The 14,806-nt window shown below is 34.9% G+C and overlaps 1 protein-coding gene across 1 annotated transcript in view; it reads right to left on the bottom strand.

Annotated features, from left to right (window-relative positions):
- SPOCK3 (SPARC (osteonectin), cwcv and kazal like domains proteoglycan 3) overlaps positions 1-14,806 on the bottom strand; it is a 163,461-nt gene that overhangs the window by 88,220 nt on the left and 60,435 nt on the right. Inside the window, exons 3-4 of the mRNA XM_066317620.1 lie at positions 14,311-14,356; positions 2,422-2,536 (exon numbers count right to left, since the gene is read on the bottom strand). Of these exons, the coding sequence (XP_066173717.1) occupies positions 2,422-2,536; positions 14,311-14,356 (161 nt within the window). The remainder of the gene's footprint in view (positions 1-2,421; positions 2,537-14,310; positions 14,357-14,806) is intronic.

Here is a 14,806-nt window from a genome sequence, read left to right as displayed (position 1 = left end):
TTATAAACAGAAATTTATGAACTAGGTAATAGGGCTGCTTGGGAATTCTGCTTCCAGTAATAGAGAATTCAACTATAAATCAGTGTATTTCAGCTTGATGACACTACAGAAAAATCTATTCAGCTGTAAGTGTATTTCATGCCTCTTTCCCCAGGGGCAGCCCAAAGGTGCCCATACACTTTTTATTTATCTTTGAAGTGTGCAATGTCTCCTCTTCCCTAACCGTCTCGGGGATCATCTTTGCAACTGTATCAATTCATGTACTTTAAACTACTTTTCTTGTGCAAGAGTCTTGGGAAAAATCTCTGGAACATCTACGGATCTATACAGCAAATATGTCCAAATTAAAATCTATGGGGAAGTTCTTTATGAAGAGTTCCCAGGAGTTCATGAAAAGTCTCAACTATTTTTTCAGAAACATCTCCAAGTGCCTTTTCTTAATTATATTATCTGATCCTAGAAAAACACCACATGTGCACACACACAAACTAAGCAAAAGGAAGGATTACTGCAATGAAATTTTGTAAATTTTGATTCACAACAGATTACATGTGAAGTATTAGACTGGTAGATAGGGTATATTATCAACTGTCAAGTTATGCTTTCTCATCTAGTTTTTACCAACACTCATATAGAGTGGACTAGTCCTTTGGGAACCGTGGAAAACAGATAACCTACTGATAATCAGCATGCAAACTGTAGGTACAAGTGAAGGAGTAACATGTTGGGCAAAGAAAAACAGTAGCAGTAAAGAGACCCGCAGACATGACTGCTTGTGTTTATGATATCCATACTTTAATCTCACCATGTTCAAAAAAGGTCAAAAACTGCATGAAGAAAAACCTTCTCAGAAAGAAAGCACAAAGCAAATTACTTCTTGCATGTGGCAATCTGGGGGAATAGGGAGATCTAAGCGTGGGGAAAACCCAGTGCTGGCTCAGCAAAGGTAGGTAGAAAATTGCTTCATCTACTTCACAAGTCTAGATTGACAGTTCTTTTTTATGATCATTTTATGATCAAGTTGCTGCTATTCCAAAGTTTCCCATTATTGACTGCATTATATTCAGACAAGTTTGTCTTTTAAAATATTAGCTTTCTAAAAGAGTACTAAGAACTGTGGGAGGAATAATACAGGTATGAAGGCTGATGTCAAAAAGTTTCTTAATTCAACAAGAGCATGCATTTTCATCTAATCTAAAAGAGTTTTCAGTCATCACCTACTGCATGTATACTTAACTAGGAAATGTCATTACTGCCATTTTTTTCCAAGACATGTAATATCTCTTGGAAATTTTGAATTATTACGTTGTCTATTCACAGTTAACACTCATATATACCTGATACTTCACATGCAGTCGAAATCAGGCTACCCACATTTGTCTGATAATTCTTGCACCATATATAGTACCTTATCAAACTAAAATTCTAGCACTACACTGAAATTGTTTAATATAAACAGTGTATCTCCACAAATACTGTTGAGTTTTCTTGTAAATTAAGTACAGCTGCTGATCGAGAACAGTTCAAACTTTTCCTTTCACTATGTACTGTCTTGCTTGTTTGAAAAGCTCCAGATGGATGTATTTAACATAACTATACACAGTCAAAGAACATTCCTTGTATCATTCATAAAACTGTACTTGAAATGATCCTCTTCCAACACAGAAGGAAGTCTCTCTTTGCTCAGCTCTTTTCAGCCCCTACTGAGCAAAGCACTTTAACAGACACTTATTTAAATCAATTTATTGAAATTTAGCCATTCTGCTGTGTCCTGTTTCCCACAATGAAGAGGGAAAAAAAAAAAAGAACAATCTCAAGTCGAAAATGCAATTTGACTCCATCTCCTTGGCACGCAACAGTCACGACTCAACTAAGTGTATGGTTCAGGTCCTACATATTCATTTTTCTGCCTCAGATAAAGCTACAAAAATGCATGATTTTATTATATATTTTCTCCTTACATTTAACCAGTCCAGCGTGCAAAGAAAATCAGAAAGCACAGGAGAAAAAGAAGAGGGGGGGAAAAACCCCACTAATCTCAAACAACTTACACTGTATCAGGCTGTTACCTATACTTCAGCAGGCAGTTTTGAGTTCTCTAGCTTCATAAATAAAGTGATGATGTCAAAGCAATGTGTAGGATACTATCACAATAGTTTTATTCATTTGCTACTGGCACAGTGAATATTTGCCTAACTGTATTTGTACCAGCAGCTTGCAATATTTAAATATGTATACTTTCTAGTTAAAAAAAAATCAAATAGTAAATACTATAGTAAAGCTAAGTATAAAAAATTACTTCTAAAACCCACTTCTATTCTACTCGTATGTTATTCAGTAATTAAACTAATGGATTTATAGTTTACAAGTCAGTCATGAACACCACAAAATGTGTACAGAATTAACTCTTGAACTATTTACCTGTGCGTAAGCCTTCGGTGACTGATGCAAACTGCAGTTTGTTGATCCTGTGCAACACAGACTTTATGGCGACTGCATTTCATCTTCAAACATGGATCTTTAGCCGGATCTAAAGCTGAAAATAGTTTTAGAAAGTTAACATTTATCTAGAATAGGAAATTTGGGCAAGAAACACCACACATAGAACCCACCCAGTAGGTGGAGGGGGTTGGCCTGCTGCTTGTACAGTGCTGGACTGAAGGGAACCAGGAAAAAGTACAGCTGTTGTGTAGGTAAGTAAATACTCCCTGATATATACTTTTAACAATCGCCATTCTCTGACTACCCAATCCCCAAATAATAGTACTGCCACCTTGAAAGCAGTTTCCCTGAAGTGCTTACTAAGACACAAATGGGTTCTTCCCACTCCACATTAAGTGGTGAACAAGGACACTGAATTTTCTGAGAAATTATTACTTAGATAATATTTCAGTAAAAGAAAAAGTAAACTAAAATATGCAGGTGAGTGATTTGTGTGACTCCATCTTTAAACAAATTCTACCCCCTTTTAGGTTTCTATTTCAGTTTGTGGTGGTTTTTTTTGGTTTGTTTGTTTTTAGCTGGTCCTTTGGTCATTATCCATAGTCATTTTTGAAGTACAATTCAAACTATTAACAGTGATTTCTGGCTATAATACTGGAAGAGCCAAATAATGGGGTTTGTTGCTTACTACTAAACTTGATTTTTCTGAAGTAGCCATGCCTACATGGCTATAATATTAAAAAGCATCTGTCAATTTAAGCTCTCACAAGAGACAATCTTCTCCCTTCTCTGAACTCCATGGTGTCCTTTCAAGTAATCTAAGTGTTCCAAAACTGATTTTTTTATCCCTATCAGTATACTTTTTTTAATCAATAAAGCTATGTACAACAGGAATTCAGTTTTCCTGTGTTCTTCTTCACATTAGCATGTTACTGTCCAACATTCAGTTGTACTTCAGAAATGCTCTTTCCCCATTTCTTGCATCTGCTTATAAAATATCACAGAATCACAGAATATTCTGAGTTGGAAGGACCCAAAAGGCCCATCAAGTCCACTTCTCTGCCCTGCACAGGACATTCCAAACAATCACACCGTAGGCTTGAGAGCAGACATTTGCATATATATTTTCTGAAATAAAAGTCTTCTGTTCTTCACAATAAAAATAACATTTTAACTGTATCTCTATGTGACCTGACACAGGATATTAACTCAGGCCTGCTAACCATGCACATACCCAGCTGATCATTAGTTGCAGTTCTGATGCAAGATGTTGTAGTTCTAAGTGTGATTAAATATAGTCTGAGCAGTGACTTTTTCAGTTTTCTGTTATAATACTACATTCAGCTGTGCAAAACAAATACATCATATTATCATCAATGCAAAAAAGTGATGGAATCATTAGCATAATAATAATTCAATGCCAACAGAAAGGAAGTATTTTGTTAATTGCAGCAAAAGACATATGAAAAGATGTATTCTTCTTCCACACGTTTTTATTTCTACAGAAAACTAGCCATAAAACCACAACAAATAATCCAGAATACATCTGATTACAACAATTCTATATGAATGGAAAGCAACTGCAGCAAAAAAAATATACTTAACTAGGGTTACAGAGTCAGAGTACAAAATTACAGAGAGCATAACCTTCTCCATTTTACTTCAGATTTTAGATTCTATTCAAAATATTTTCTCTGCTTCAAGTTAGGCAGAATGTAATGCCAGCTACTAGCAATCATTTAAGGTACTGGTCCAAGTATCTCTTCCCAGAATGTTCCCTGATGGAGACACTAAGGTAGCAATACTGGAATATGGTCTATCTTTAGATAACTCTTCTGTAAAATAGAATAGGCTAATGAAATAAAAGAACCCAAACATGAATAACAGAAATCTGGAACCATATAAGGATGCTGAATTTAATACCAAGTAGCACAGGTTTCAGTAAAAAGGATGAACATGGGAGATCATGTAACCATTCCCACTGAAATGGTTACTTCATTTCTAAAGTTCTTGGGATTCTGAAGATATGTTTTGACAATTGTATCAAATTTAGCTAGCCATAAAATATGGGTTTGGCAATATGTTACATTTTGACAAAATACTACAGGCAGAACCCAACTTTACAAGGAAGAAATGGTTATTTCCCACTTTGTCTTTATGACATCATGAAGATGGGTATCGAAGGGAAACTAGGACTTCCAGTATTTACTGATATAAGTAATATAATCTTTTACTATTTGCTGACTCAGTGGTTATCATGCCCTTTATGCAACCTTGATCACCTCAGGTGAGCGCTATACTCACTAGGCAAGGTAAGCCAGCAGAGCCATGGGTGCTCAAATCACAAGACCATTTTTATATTCAGAAGCATGTTCAGCACCCAGGGTCCTGCCACTGACACTAACTCATATTATCACTCCATGACCTGCTGAATTTGTTCTCTGTCAGCTATAAGCTCCCTGTAGAAGTGTTTTTTCCTCACTTTACATGTGACACATGGCCTCCCTTTTCCCAGTACTTTTTCATGAAACTTTCTTACTTCTTGATGCAGAAGTCAGAGAAAAATGAATATCCTTGGAAACATTTTTTTTAACAGCAAGGGAGAGATCAGATAAATAGCTAATAAAAAAATGCAGATTTTTGGAACATGAAAAAGTGAACTAATCAAAGGGTCAATGTCTGCCTGGATTAACAACATGCCAAAGGATAAAACAAGAAAGAACACAGAAAGAAATGTTGCTAGAAACCATGAAAACTACCATGAGTCTTCCTCTTTTTTCTCTTTGAACATCAGATGCTCTAGTCAATCCTACACTATAAAGTACATAGCATCCACATCAGATTGCATTAGCGATTTTGCCAGCTTTGACAAGACTAAAAAAATTAGATATTTAAAAAAGCATAGAAATAGCTTGCCTTTCTTTTGAGTCTTTTTTATTTGATATTTGGAACTGACAAATTATTAATTTTCATGAGAAATAAAGGCTAAACCACAAGAAAAACAGTTTTCAAAACCAGGGTCTGAAGTTCTTCATGCTGGGGAAGAACTGTAATCCCCTTACAATATAGGGACATGTCTGACTGTGTGTCTGGTCTCTACAAAGAGCCATCCTAGATATCTTAAACTACTATAAAAATGCATAAATTTATACCAGGAAAAGTATCACAGATTTCCCCTAAGCATGTAATTCATTTATATCAAGAAATACATGGCACTAAGTCTTTACTTCTTCAGTTCATCTTCTAGCTATCCCTAACAAAACATTCCTGGCATTCCCTCACCTCATTCAGACTATGCAACTTGCACAGGCAACACTACATGTTTCTTTCCATTTCTGCCAAAAAAAGCAGCTTTGAAAAAATACAATATTCACACCAAAATCATCACAAGCATCAAAATTCCCCAGTGAGACTGATGTATTCCTCACAGCTATTGTCTTCAACATGAAATAGGTATCAATCCAAGTTTTTATCAATTAAAATTTACTAAAGTATCATCATATTTATGAAAATTAGAGGCTTCCCCACCCCATAACTGAAGTGAAAACATCAATTGTACAGCAAAATTACACTGCTGTTAAAAACCGGTAAAGGTTTGCTCTACAGAGAGGAGACTCTAGATGTAACAAATATATTTATGTAAGTCTTGTCAGAAATCATCTCTTTACCATTGTATCAGCTGACTTCCTACAATGTCACATACAACGAGCTTCTAAAGATGCAGGCCTGATCTTAGCTTTAACAGCTTGATAATGTTCAGCTTTACACAGCTTCTAATATTCAGAAAAGTTTACTTGCTCTAGGTTATTTGTCTGCATGCCTCCTTTACATTTGTCCATGTATCTGGCTACAATACCATGAAATGCCATGTTAACCACATTTCAACAAGCAGAAAAATATCACTGTCACAAAAAGTGTATCAAAGATATAAAATGTTTTTAACATCTACTATTTCTCTAAGAGCTTACACTGTAAATGACAAGTTGATCTGCCATTAGGAACTTCTGCTGACTTTCATAGATTAGTATGGATTTGTTCTTCTCACATGGTAAGGAAGCAATTAATATTTGAAAACTTGATTCAATTATTACTAATGGATCTATTTATTTATAATTCAAATTTGGGAAAGCAATTAAGAAAAGCTTCCCATCATCCTTTCTGTAAGCTAATTTACAGCTAGCACTCCCAAAAAGTGACATTAGTCAGAATATTATTTTTATATGGAATATAATAGGATATAAAGACTAGCAAGCCATAACATAGGAATATTCTTACTGGTAGCACTGGGGCAGAAACCAGAATAAATTATCATTATTCTACAATCTTTTGAGTGCATTCTCACATGTTCTTTACTTTCAAGTAAAATGAAAAGTGAAAAATGTTAAGGACAAAGTTTTCAGACTTAAAGTCTATTTTCTTCTTCCAATGTTCTGATTCATTTCTGATGGGCAAAATAAGAAGCAACTACATATTTGTTTCCATTTACCAAAACTTCAGCTATGCTCTGTGTATCCCACGAGTCATTTAATTTCACTACTTTAAAAGGCAAGCCTTGACTTTTTTGCCTACAAAGTTTTCTTGTTGTTTGACAATGCAGGGAGAAAATAAATTAAATGTTCTGAAAGTTTTAACTAAAATATCAATAATCAGGTCAAATGCCTAGGTTATAACCCAAGGTATATAGAGCCATAGAAGGGAATGACTCATATTGCCTCCTTGATAAATCACACAATTCCTCAAGGTACCTAAAGACCATGAGTATCTTTACTTCTCCATTTTGAAAGATGACAACTTCTCATCTGCTATAGCAGATTTTCTCACTGACAAGTGTTGTGAGTCTAGAGAATTCCAGAATCCTAGCACTACAATTTCCAGTAACAGTAGGGAGGAGAGCAAGGCAGAGCACAAAAACAATCAGTTGATATTGCCAGCTAACAGGGTGTCCAGATAAATGTTTAATTAGAATTATTAGTAGTAATGGTTATCTTTTGCCTAAACTGTACAGTGATTAGCATTCAAAATTTGCACGTGCACATATAGACTCCCCTCGGTCACAGATGGTTTGAATCCACACTGCTGTGGATTCAGAACAAGAAAAGCCCATCTTACTATGCAACACATCTGAGAAAAAACACCTTTTATAACTTCAACATGAAAATGAATCACGGTGCAGCTAGAAATACGAAATTTATAAATAAAACTAGAGAGAGAATAAACAAGAAATAGCCTACCTCAGTAACCTGATGGGAGCATTCTGAAAAAGAAGAATCTCATTTTTTTTTTCTTTTCCCAGGGACTGTATTTGCCACGTAAGATTCACTATATAGCATAAAGAGCAGAATGGGTAACTACAGCAAGATGTTCACAAGAGGAATCTTCCTGAACACTAGTTCCATCTGGACACATCAGATGGAACAGAATCTCCAACTTCACTAAGAAGGCTAGGTAGTCAAAAAAGTAATTAAAAGTTTAGATTCAAATCCCTGAATATCAGTGGTTGTCTAGGCTGGTTTCTAACTTGTGAGCAAGTGCTTCAATAATTAAGGTGGCTATGTGCATGGAAGTAGCTTCTACCCAAGAAATTCTCCTCTCATGAGTGCTCAGAACTCTCCATACTGATGACTCAAGGACAATTGTGTAAAGTTTCTATCAGACTTCTGTATAAAAGCACCACTGTTCCTAATATTCTTTATTAGTAAGCTCTGATATGTCACCAGCAAGTTTCTAGCTGCCCTGCAATGGTTGTAGTTATGCTACGCAAAAGTTCTGATAAACAAAGAAACATCTAATACCAATTTATAACCATCTAACACGGCTTATAACCACTTGACACAGAGTACTGCATATTTCCTTTTTGCTCACTGCTGCAAATAAAGCTTTTTCAAAAAAGGACACGAAAATGCCGTTACGCTGATTCATAACATGGTACCTAGTACTCTAGGTACTGACAATATAAGTTAAGTAAGTGCTAAAAATATAAAATTGAATCTGCCTGTCTCTGTTCTTCCTCTGGAACAAACCCACTAAAGCTTAATCTCTTTTTCAAAATTTCAAATACTTTAAAATAGGCATCTTCATTGAGTCACACTCTTTTAAGCCACTTGTGCAGTGACTAAATTATAATACATTCTCTCCCTCACAAATATCTATGATCTCTGCTTCAAAAATATTCTCATGTTTTTTTCTGTTTTGTCTTTTGGGTATTACTTGAAAGTTTACAAGAGAATAGGTTACACATAGCTCAAAAAGAGACGTAAATGAGAAATTCCATGTAGTCAGAGTCAAATGCCCCCCTTACCATTATCTGTGACAATTCAGAAATGATCCTATTTATTTAAATTGCTGAAAAACATAGTTATTTTGGGCTCAGACTTGTGTAAGTGACAACAAAATTAATACAATTATATTGAGGTTCCTCTATATCTAATAAGGAACTCTCAAATATTCTGCAAATGAGAATATTCTGACAAGAAGATATGCAAGTGCATACTTCCCTGGCATACTTTTAAAGTTTTCAACAGCTTTAGTAAAGCTCTTATATTTTTTATTTTCATATCAAAATTTTCACTTTCTTGATTTGGCAGAAAAGAAATAACACCCTAAGACTACTTGAACATTCACAATAGTGATGTATCACCAGCAAACAGTTAAGCATTATATTATCCTTTCCTAAATACATTAAATCATAATTTAGAGACATGCCGGCCGTGTTGGAACTGATTTCTGTATTCTTCAAACTGGGCAACAAGGGTAAAGAAACATCTTGAAGGCCTCTAATAACAGAAATGCATCCTCCTGAAAATTCTCCCATCTATTGTCTCACTTGCCAGGATGACTATTCTTGCAAAACAACATGCTATAAGACACACTGCTGGTGTGTGAAGCCACACCTCAAATCCTGTGTTTAGTTTTGGGGCCCTCTTTACATTGGGAGCTTGCCTTCTTCTGGAGCATGTCCAGAGAAGGGCAACAGAGCTGGGGAAGGGTCTGGATCACAGATCTGATGAGGAACATCTGAGGGTACTGGGGTTGTTTAGCTTGGAGAAAAGGGAGCTTTGGGGAGATACTATCGCCCTTTACAACTCCCTGAAAGGAGATTGTATTGAGGTGAGTGTTGGTCTTTTCTCCCAGCTAAAGAGTGATAGGATGGAAAATAAATGGCCTCAAGTTGCACCAGGGAAGTTTTAGATGGGATAGGAGGAACTATTTTTTTCCCTGAAAGGGTTGCCAAGCATTGGAAGAGGCTGCCCAGGGAAGCGGTTGAGCCACTGTCCCTGGAGGTAGTTAAAAGATGTGTACCTGTGGTACTCAGCAACATGGTTTAGTGGTAGGCTTCGAAGTGCTGGCTTAAAGGCTGGACTCAATGATCTTAGAGGTCTTTCCCAACCTTAATGATTTTATTTTTTGTCTCTTGGAAAACTCTAATTTCTATATTTCATTATGTTACATAGAGAAGTTACATAGAGAATTTTAATTATAATTTCATTTTACTGTAATCAACTCCAGCTTTTAAATTTTTTAAACCAGCTAAACCAGAATCCAGTAGATTATGCATATTAAGTATTTAATACATCAGAAATGTAAATAGATCTGCATCTTGAAGAAGCGTGGAATAACAAAAATGACCATGAAATGTACTTGTGGTAAAATTGAATTATAACCTCCACATAAAATAAATTCTGTAAAGAATATCCTAATTTTTATATTTGTAATTTTAAAGATAAACAGATCTTTAAACACAAGAAGTTAAACAGGTCAAAAATGCAACTTCTAATATTTCGTGTTTCATTCTTCTATTCAAGTAAAACTATGTACAGCTCTTTTTTCTTCTTTATCATCTTTGCTTATTGTTTGTTTTTTACAGGGATTTAATAAACTATTTCTTTTTATCTCACGATTAAACTGTAATGTTATTTCCAATTTCATATTCTTAATACATTCTTCTATTAGCTGCTTTACATGCCTTTGTATTGAATTTCTGAGGCAAACATAAGCAAATTAGGCCTCTAAGTGAGCATGTAAAGAAGAAGCAGATCCTAGTATACACCAAAATATTTTCAGGTATGCAGTACTCATGGACTTGACCATCGCCTGGGACGTGCCAGAGAGAGGCTGGACTTCTCAAGTGAGAGATTTGCAGGACTAAATTTTAGCAGGTTTGTAACTGCAAAGAAACAGCTCCACACACCCTTTTCTCAGCACACCGCCAGCAGGATAAGCTCTGCTGCTGTACGCTGGACAGTCATCGCCACCCTGCAATGCATTTCCACTTTTCTGACATAACTACTTGTGGGTCTGAACAGCCACCTGAATCCAGGATTTGGCATGTTAAAAATAAACAAAAAAACCCTCACTTCTAACTTTATCTTATAATAATCTTCGATATGATGACTCTAGACCTAACATAAGGGCAATAAAGCAAAGATGTCAGGACAGCAGGAATAAAAGCTTAGACTGCTACTGAAGGCAAGCAAAGTCTCTTATTTTGGGTTCAGTGTAGCCTCAAAAAGAATTCTTTCTACAGCCTCTTTTAAAATTAGCTATAAAACTTAGAATTCATTCAATGATTCCACAAAAATAAACACTGAAACAATCTGTTAGCCATAAGTAGAGAAGCAGATACGTATTATCCAGTGAACCTGAGTTGGGAGCCAAGCCTGTGAATTGTACAGGACAAGTCACTCCTGTGATGTTACCATAAAAGAGAAATAATACAAGAATCATTTAAACACAGAATCAGATAATTAAGAAAAAGCACCATGAAAGTGTTCCTTAGACATCTACAGGAGATCTTTCCAGGCAATGGCTTGCTGAAAGTATCATAAAGCAGTGGGAATCTGTTTAACACAGGATTTAGTGCACTTCATTAATGAGCAGGATTGCTAAACATACCTAAATACCTGAAACTGGAAACCATTCACCAGATTAAACATAGTTTAGTCTTAATACTAAATAATCATGAAATATTTTAAAAAGCTTTTCCATTCTGCTCTTTTTGAAATTCATAGTGTCTTCCTTTATCTGAGTCAACATTTTAAAGTGCTATGTGATACATTTCAATTGTAAAGCACTGCAATTTATCTTAAAAGTGATGGATATATATTTCTAGTTTAAAAACATCAATAGTTCTACTATAAAAACTAGATCATGACACATCAAATGCAGCAAAGTTAATTCTACATGACTGTTTTCAGTCTTAAACTAATGGATCTTCATTAAACTCCCTTATGACTTCCCAGGGCTTGCAAATGAGTGAATCGAATTATTTTCTCAAATATGACTCTAAATTATTTCAGTTCACTGTACAGAAATGTATCTGCAAATTATAGAGATGTATTTGTATATATTTGGACATCCTTAGTTACCCAAATTATTACAGAACTTAGTAGAAGAAATACACAGAGCTAAAAGGCAAACATTAAACTACTATAAGCGAAATAGTTTCAAAATCTGGTTTAGTTGTACAACAGTATCTACAAAATTCCTACTGTAAACAGACATCTAATTTAACCTGATACTGCAAAAGCCAAAAATAATTCAAGGGAATAGTCTACAAGAAATTTTACAAATACATCTACAAACCAACTATACCTTCAGGGTGTTCAACCTCTACAGAAATGTCATGCTGCATTTTTTTCAGTTACATGAATATACTCTTCTTTTCCTCCAAGGTATTTCTATTGTGAAAAGGAAAACATCCTTTCCACTTCACAAAATTACACTAGTGTCTTTGTGTATGCAATTTCATTCAGTAGCTACACCCTCCAAGCTCTTCTACCATATGTAGTCTAAAAATAAAATGCACCACAAGTATTCTGTATCTTTTCATCTGATGTAAAAGTAGTGGATGAAGAAAATGTGTCAGAAAATATTGTGTGCATGTGGGGAGGTTAATTTAAGTAAGCACTGATAAACATTGATAAAGCTACTGAAGCAGTCAACTTTGAATAGTCCTAAACACAAAACATTCTTCTTGCTTATTTCTAAAACCACTGAAAAAGCAAAACTTGCCTTTTAGCAGTAACTAAATATGCTAATAGAACACTCATTTATTCCAACAGTAATATCTGCCCCATGTAACTGTTCATTAACAAGTTACATTGTGGTATTTCTAGAAAAACAAGAACATTCAGGGGTGCTCACACATATAAACACATATAAAATATATATTCAAAACATTTAAATATGTTTTTTCTATCTTATAAGAATATAAGTAAACAAGAATTCAATGAGAACAAGTTCTCTCTTTCAAACAAATGTCAGATGTTGCTTTAAGAAATGGTGTTGGTGGATTGCAATGCAAATCGTAATATTTTTCCAGCTTTTAAAACAGATCCTGCAGCCCAGGAATAAACACCATTATACATTTTCATAGTAAGGGCTACCCTCCCAGTATGTTTGAACATGTATTTCCATATAGAAACCCTTATTAATAAAATAGAATTACACAGATCTGTCTACATGAGCAATTCTGACACATTTTAAACCATTAACAAAAGAAGGCCTTTCAAAATGTGCCAAAGTATGGAAAAATGAATTAAAACACTATTTACAGAATCATTAAATAGTTAAGGCTGGAAGGGATCCTAAATATCATCTAGTTCCAATGTTCCTTGGAACACTGAAGCAACGCAGTGAACCTTCCACTAGACCATGTCACTCAGAGCCCTGTCCAGGCTAGTCTTGAACAGCTCCAGGGAACTTCACAGTCTCTCTGGCCAACTTGTTTCAGTATCTCACCCTATCTTATAGTAAAGAATTTCTTCCTAATATCTAACTTAAATCTAGCCTCCTACTGCTTAAGGCTATTGCCTCTTTTTCCTATCATATGTCCTTGTAAAAAGTCCCTTCTCACCAGCTTTCATGCAGGCCCCTTTATGGACTGGAAGGCTTAAATTTAATAGCACTCATTGTTTTTATAATGTGCACAACTTCCAATTCCTTGAACCACAAATTTTTCTAATATTACTACAAAAAAAAAAAAAATCCATCACAAGTCAGTATCCATTGTGGAGGAAGTTCCTGAAATTGAATAAACACAATCTTCGCAACATATTTTTATCTTAGTCTCTTGTTACAAGCCCCTGCATCATTTCTTCATTGCATTTATGCCACCAGTGCTATCAGAAAAGACAAAATCTCTGAAGCATTTCTCAGAGCAATTAAAAAAAGCATAAAGATTCTCAGCAGTCTTAAAATGGCAGCAATACACTTTGAAACAATATACATGAGGGGGATTATATTGACAGTAAATATTAAGTTCCAATGCCTGGGGAGGGAACGTGTAATGGGAATATTTGCTGCATTTGCTAATAGTATTCTCAGCCTAAAATTGTTGTACTGCAGCATTCCCAAAGCTCCAGCTGCATTTTGCCTCAAGATAGATCACTTGAACACAACAGACTTCCAAATTTGGGTTTCTAGATCATCTTTTATCCAATGGATATAAAGAGACATTCAAAATCTTAATATTTTTTTTCTTGACTGCAAAAGATAAGTATTAGACTGCAAGCCTGTTTTTGTGTCAGATGTCCTATGAAAAGGAATGAGTTCTTAACTTAAATATACAAATAACATCTTCCAAACCTCATGTTTTTCCAAGGAAAATTTTAAGCTACTTTGGAGGTTTCTAATGCTCCCATCTTTTTCTCTAATCAACATATGTTTGAAAAAAATCACAGACACAAATCTATGACTAGGCTGAATTTCTGGACTTCTTTAAGTCAATTATTTGAAGACAGAAAAAATTACACAAATTAACAGAATTCTGTTAGTACTCTAAAACGGGAGGACAAATATAATTACCTAAATTATTACTATAATTACACAAATATAATCCCACACAAATACCTAGGAAAGGAATCTTACCTTGATCAAACGGTTTACCCGGACTCCACGTGCGAAAATAATCATCCTGGAGGAGGAGAAACAACCTCTGTTTAGCAAAACATAAGGAATCCATGAAAAACGCACAGTATCATAAAAGACAGAAGAAACATACCAACCTCTACTTCCTAGAAAAGGCAAGCAGGAAAATAAAATAAAAAAAAAGAGAGAAAAAGATTACAGTTATCATAATGGGACAAATTACTTATACAGAATAAAGCTGTGTAATTCAGAGGCCATTTGCATCACTCAAAATAAAAATGCTACACAAAAATGTTACTAGCATTTAAAATAGAAAATGTCTTACTCATAGTACTCACATAGGTACTGTTTCTAACATTGTTTTAAAAAGGCTACGGTAGTTTTCCTCCACTTTAACTTCAAAGGTATAGAACAACTTAATCATATTTTCAATGCATGATTTTTCAAAAATAAAGCTTCAAAGTCATCATCAATAAAATACAGCTATTTTAAACAA

Source organism: Sylvia atricapilla, chromosome 4 (genome assembly GCF_009819655.1).
Source record: "Sylvia atricapilla isolate bSylAtr1 chromosome 4, bSylAtr1.pri, whole genome shotgun sequence".
Classification (NCBI taxonomy): Eukaryota; Metazoa; Chordata; class Aves; order Passeriformes; family Sylviidae; genus Sylvia; species Sylvia atricapilla.
This window is presented reverse-complemented; position numbering and strand designations above follow the sequence as displayed.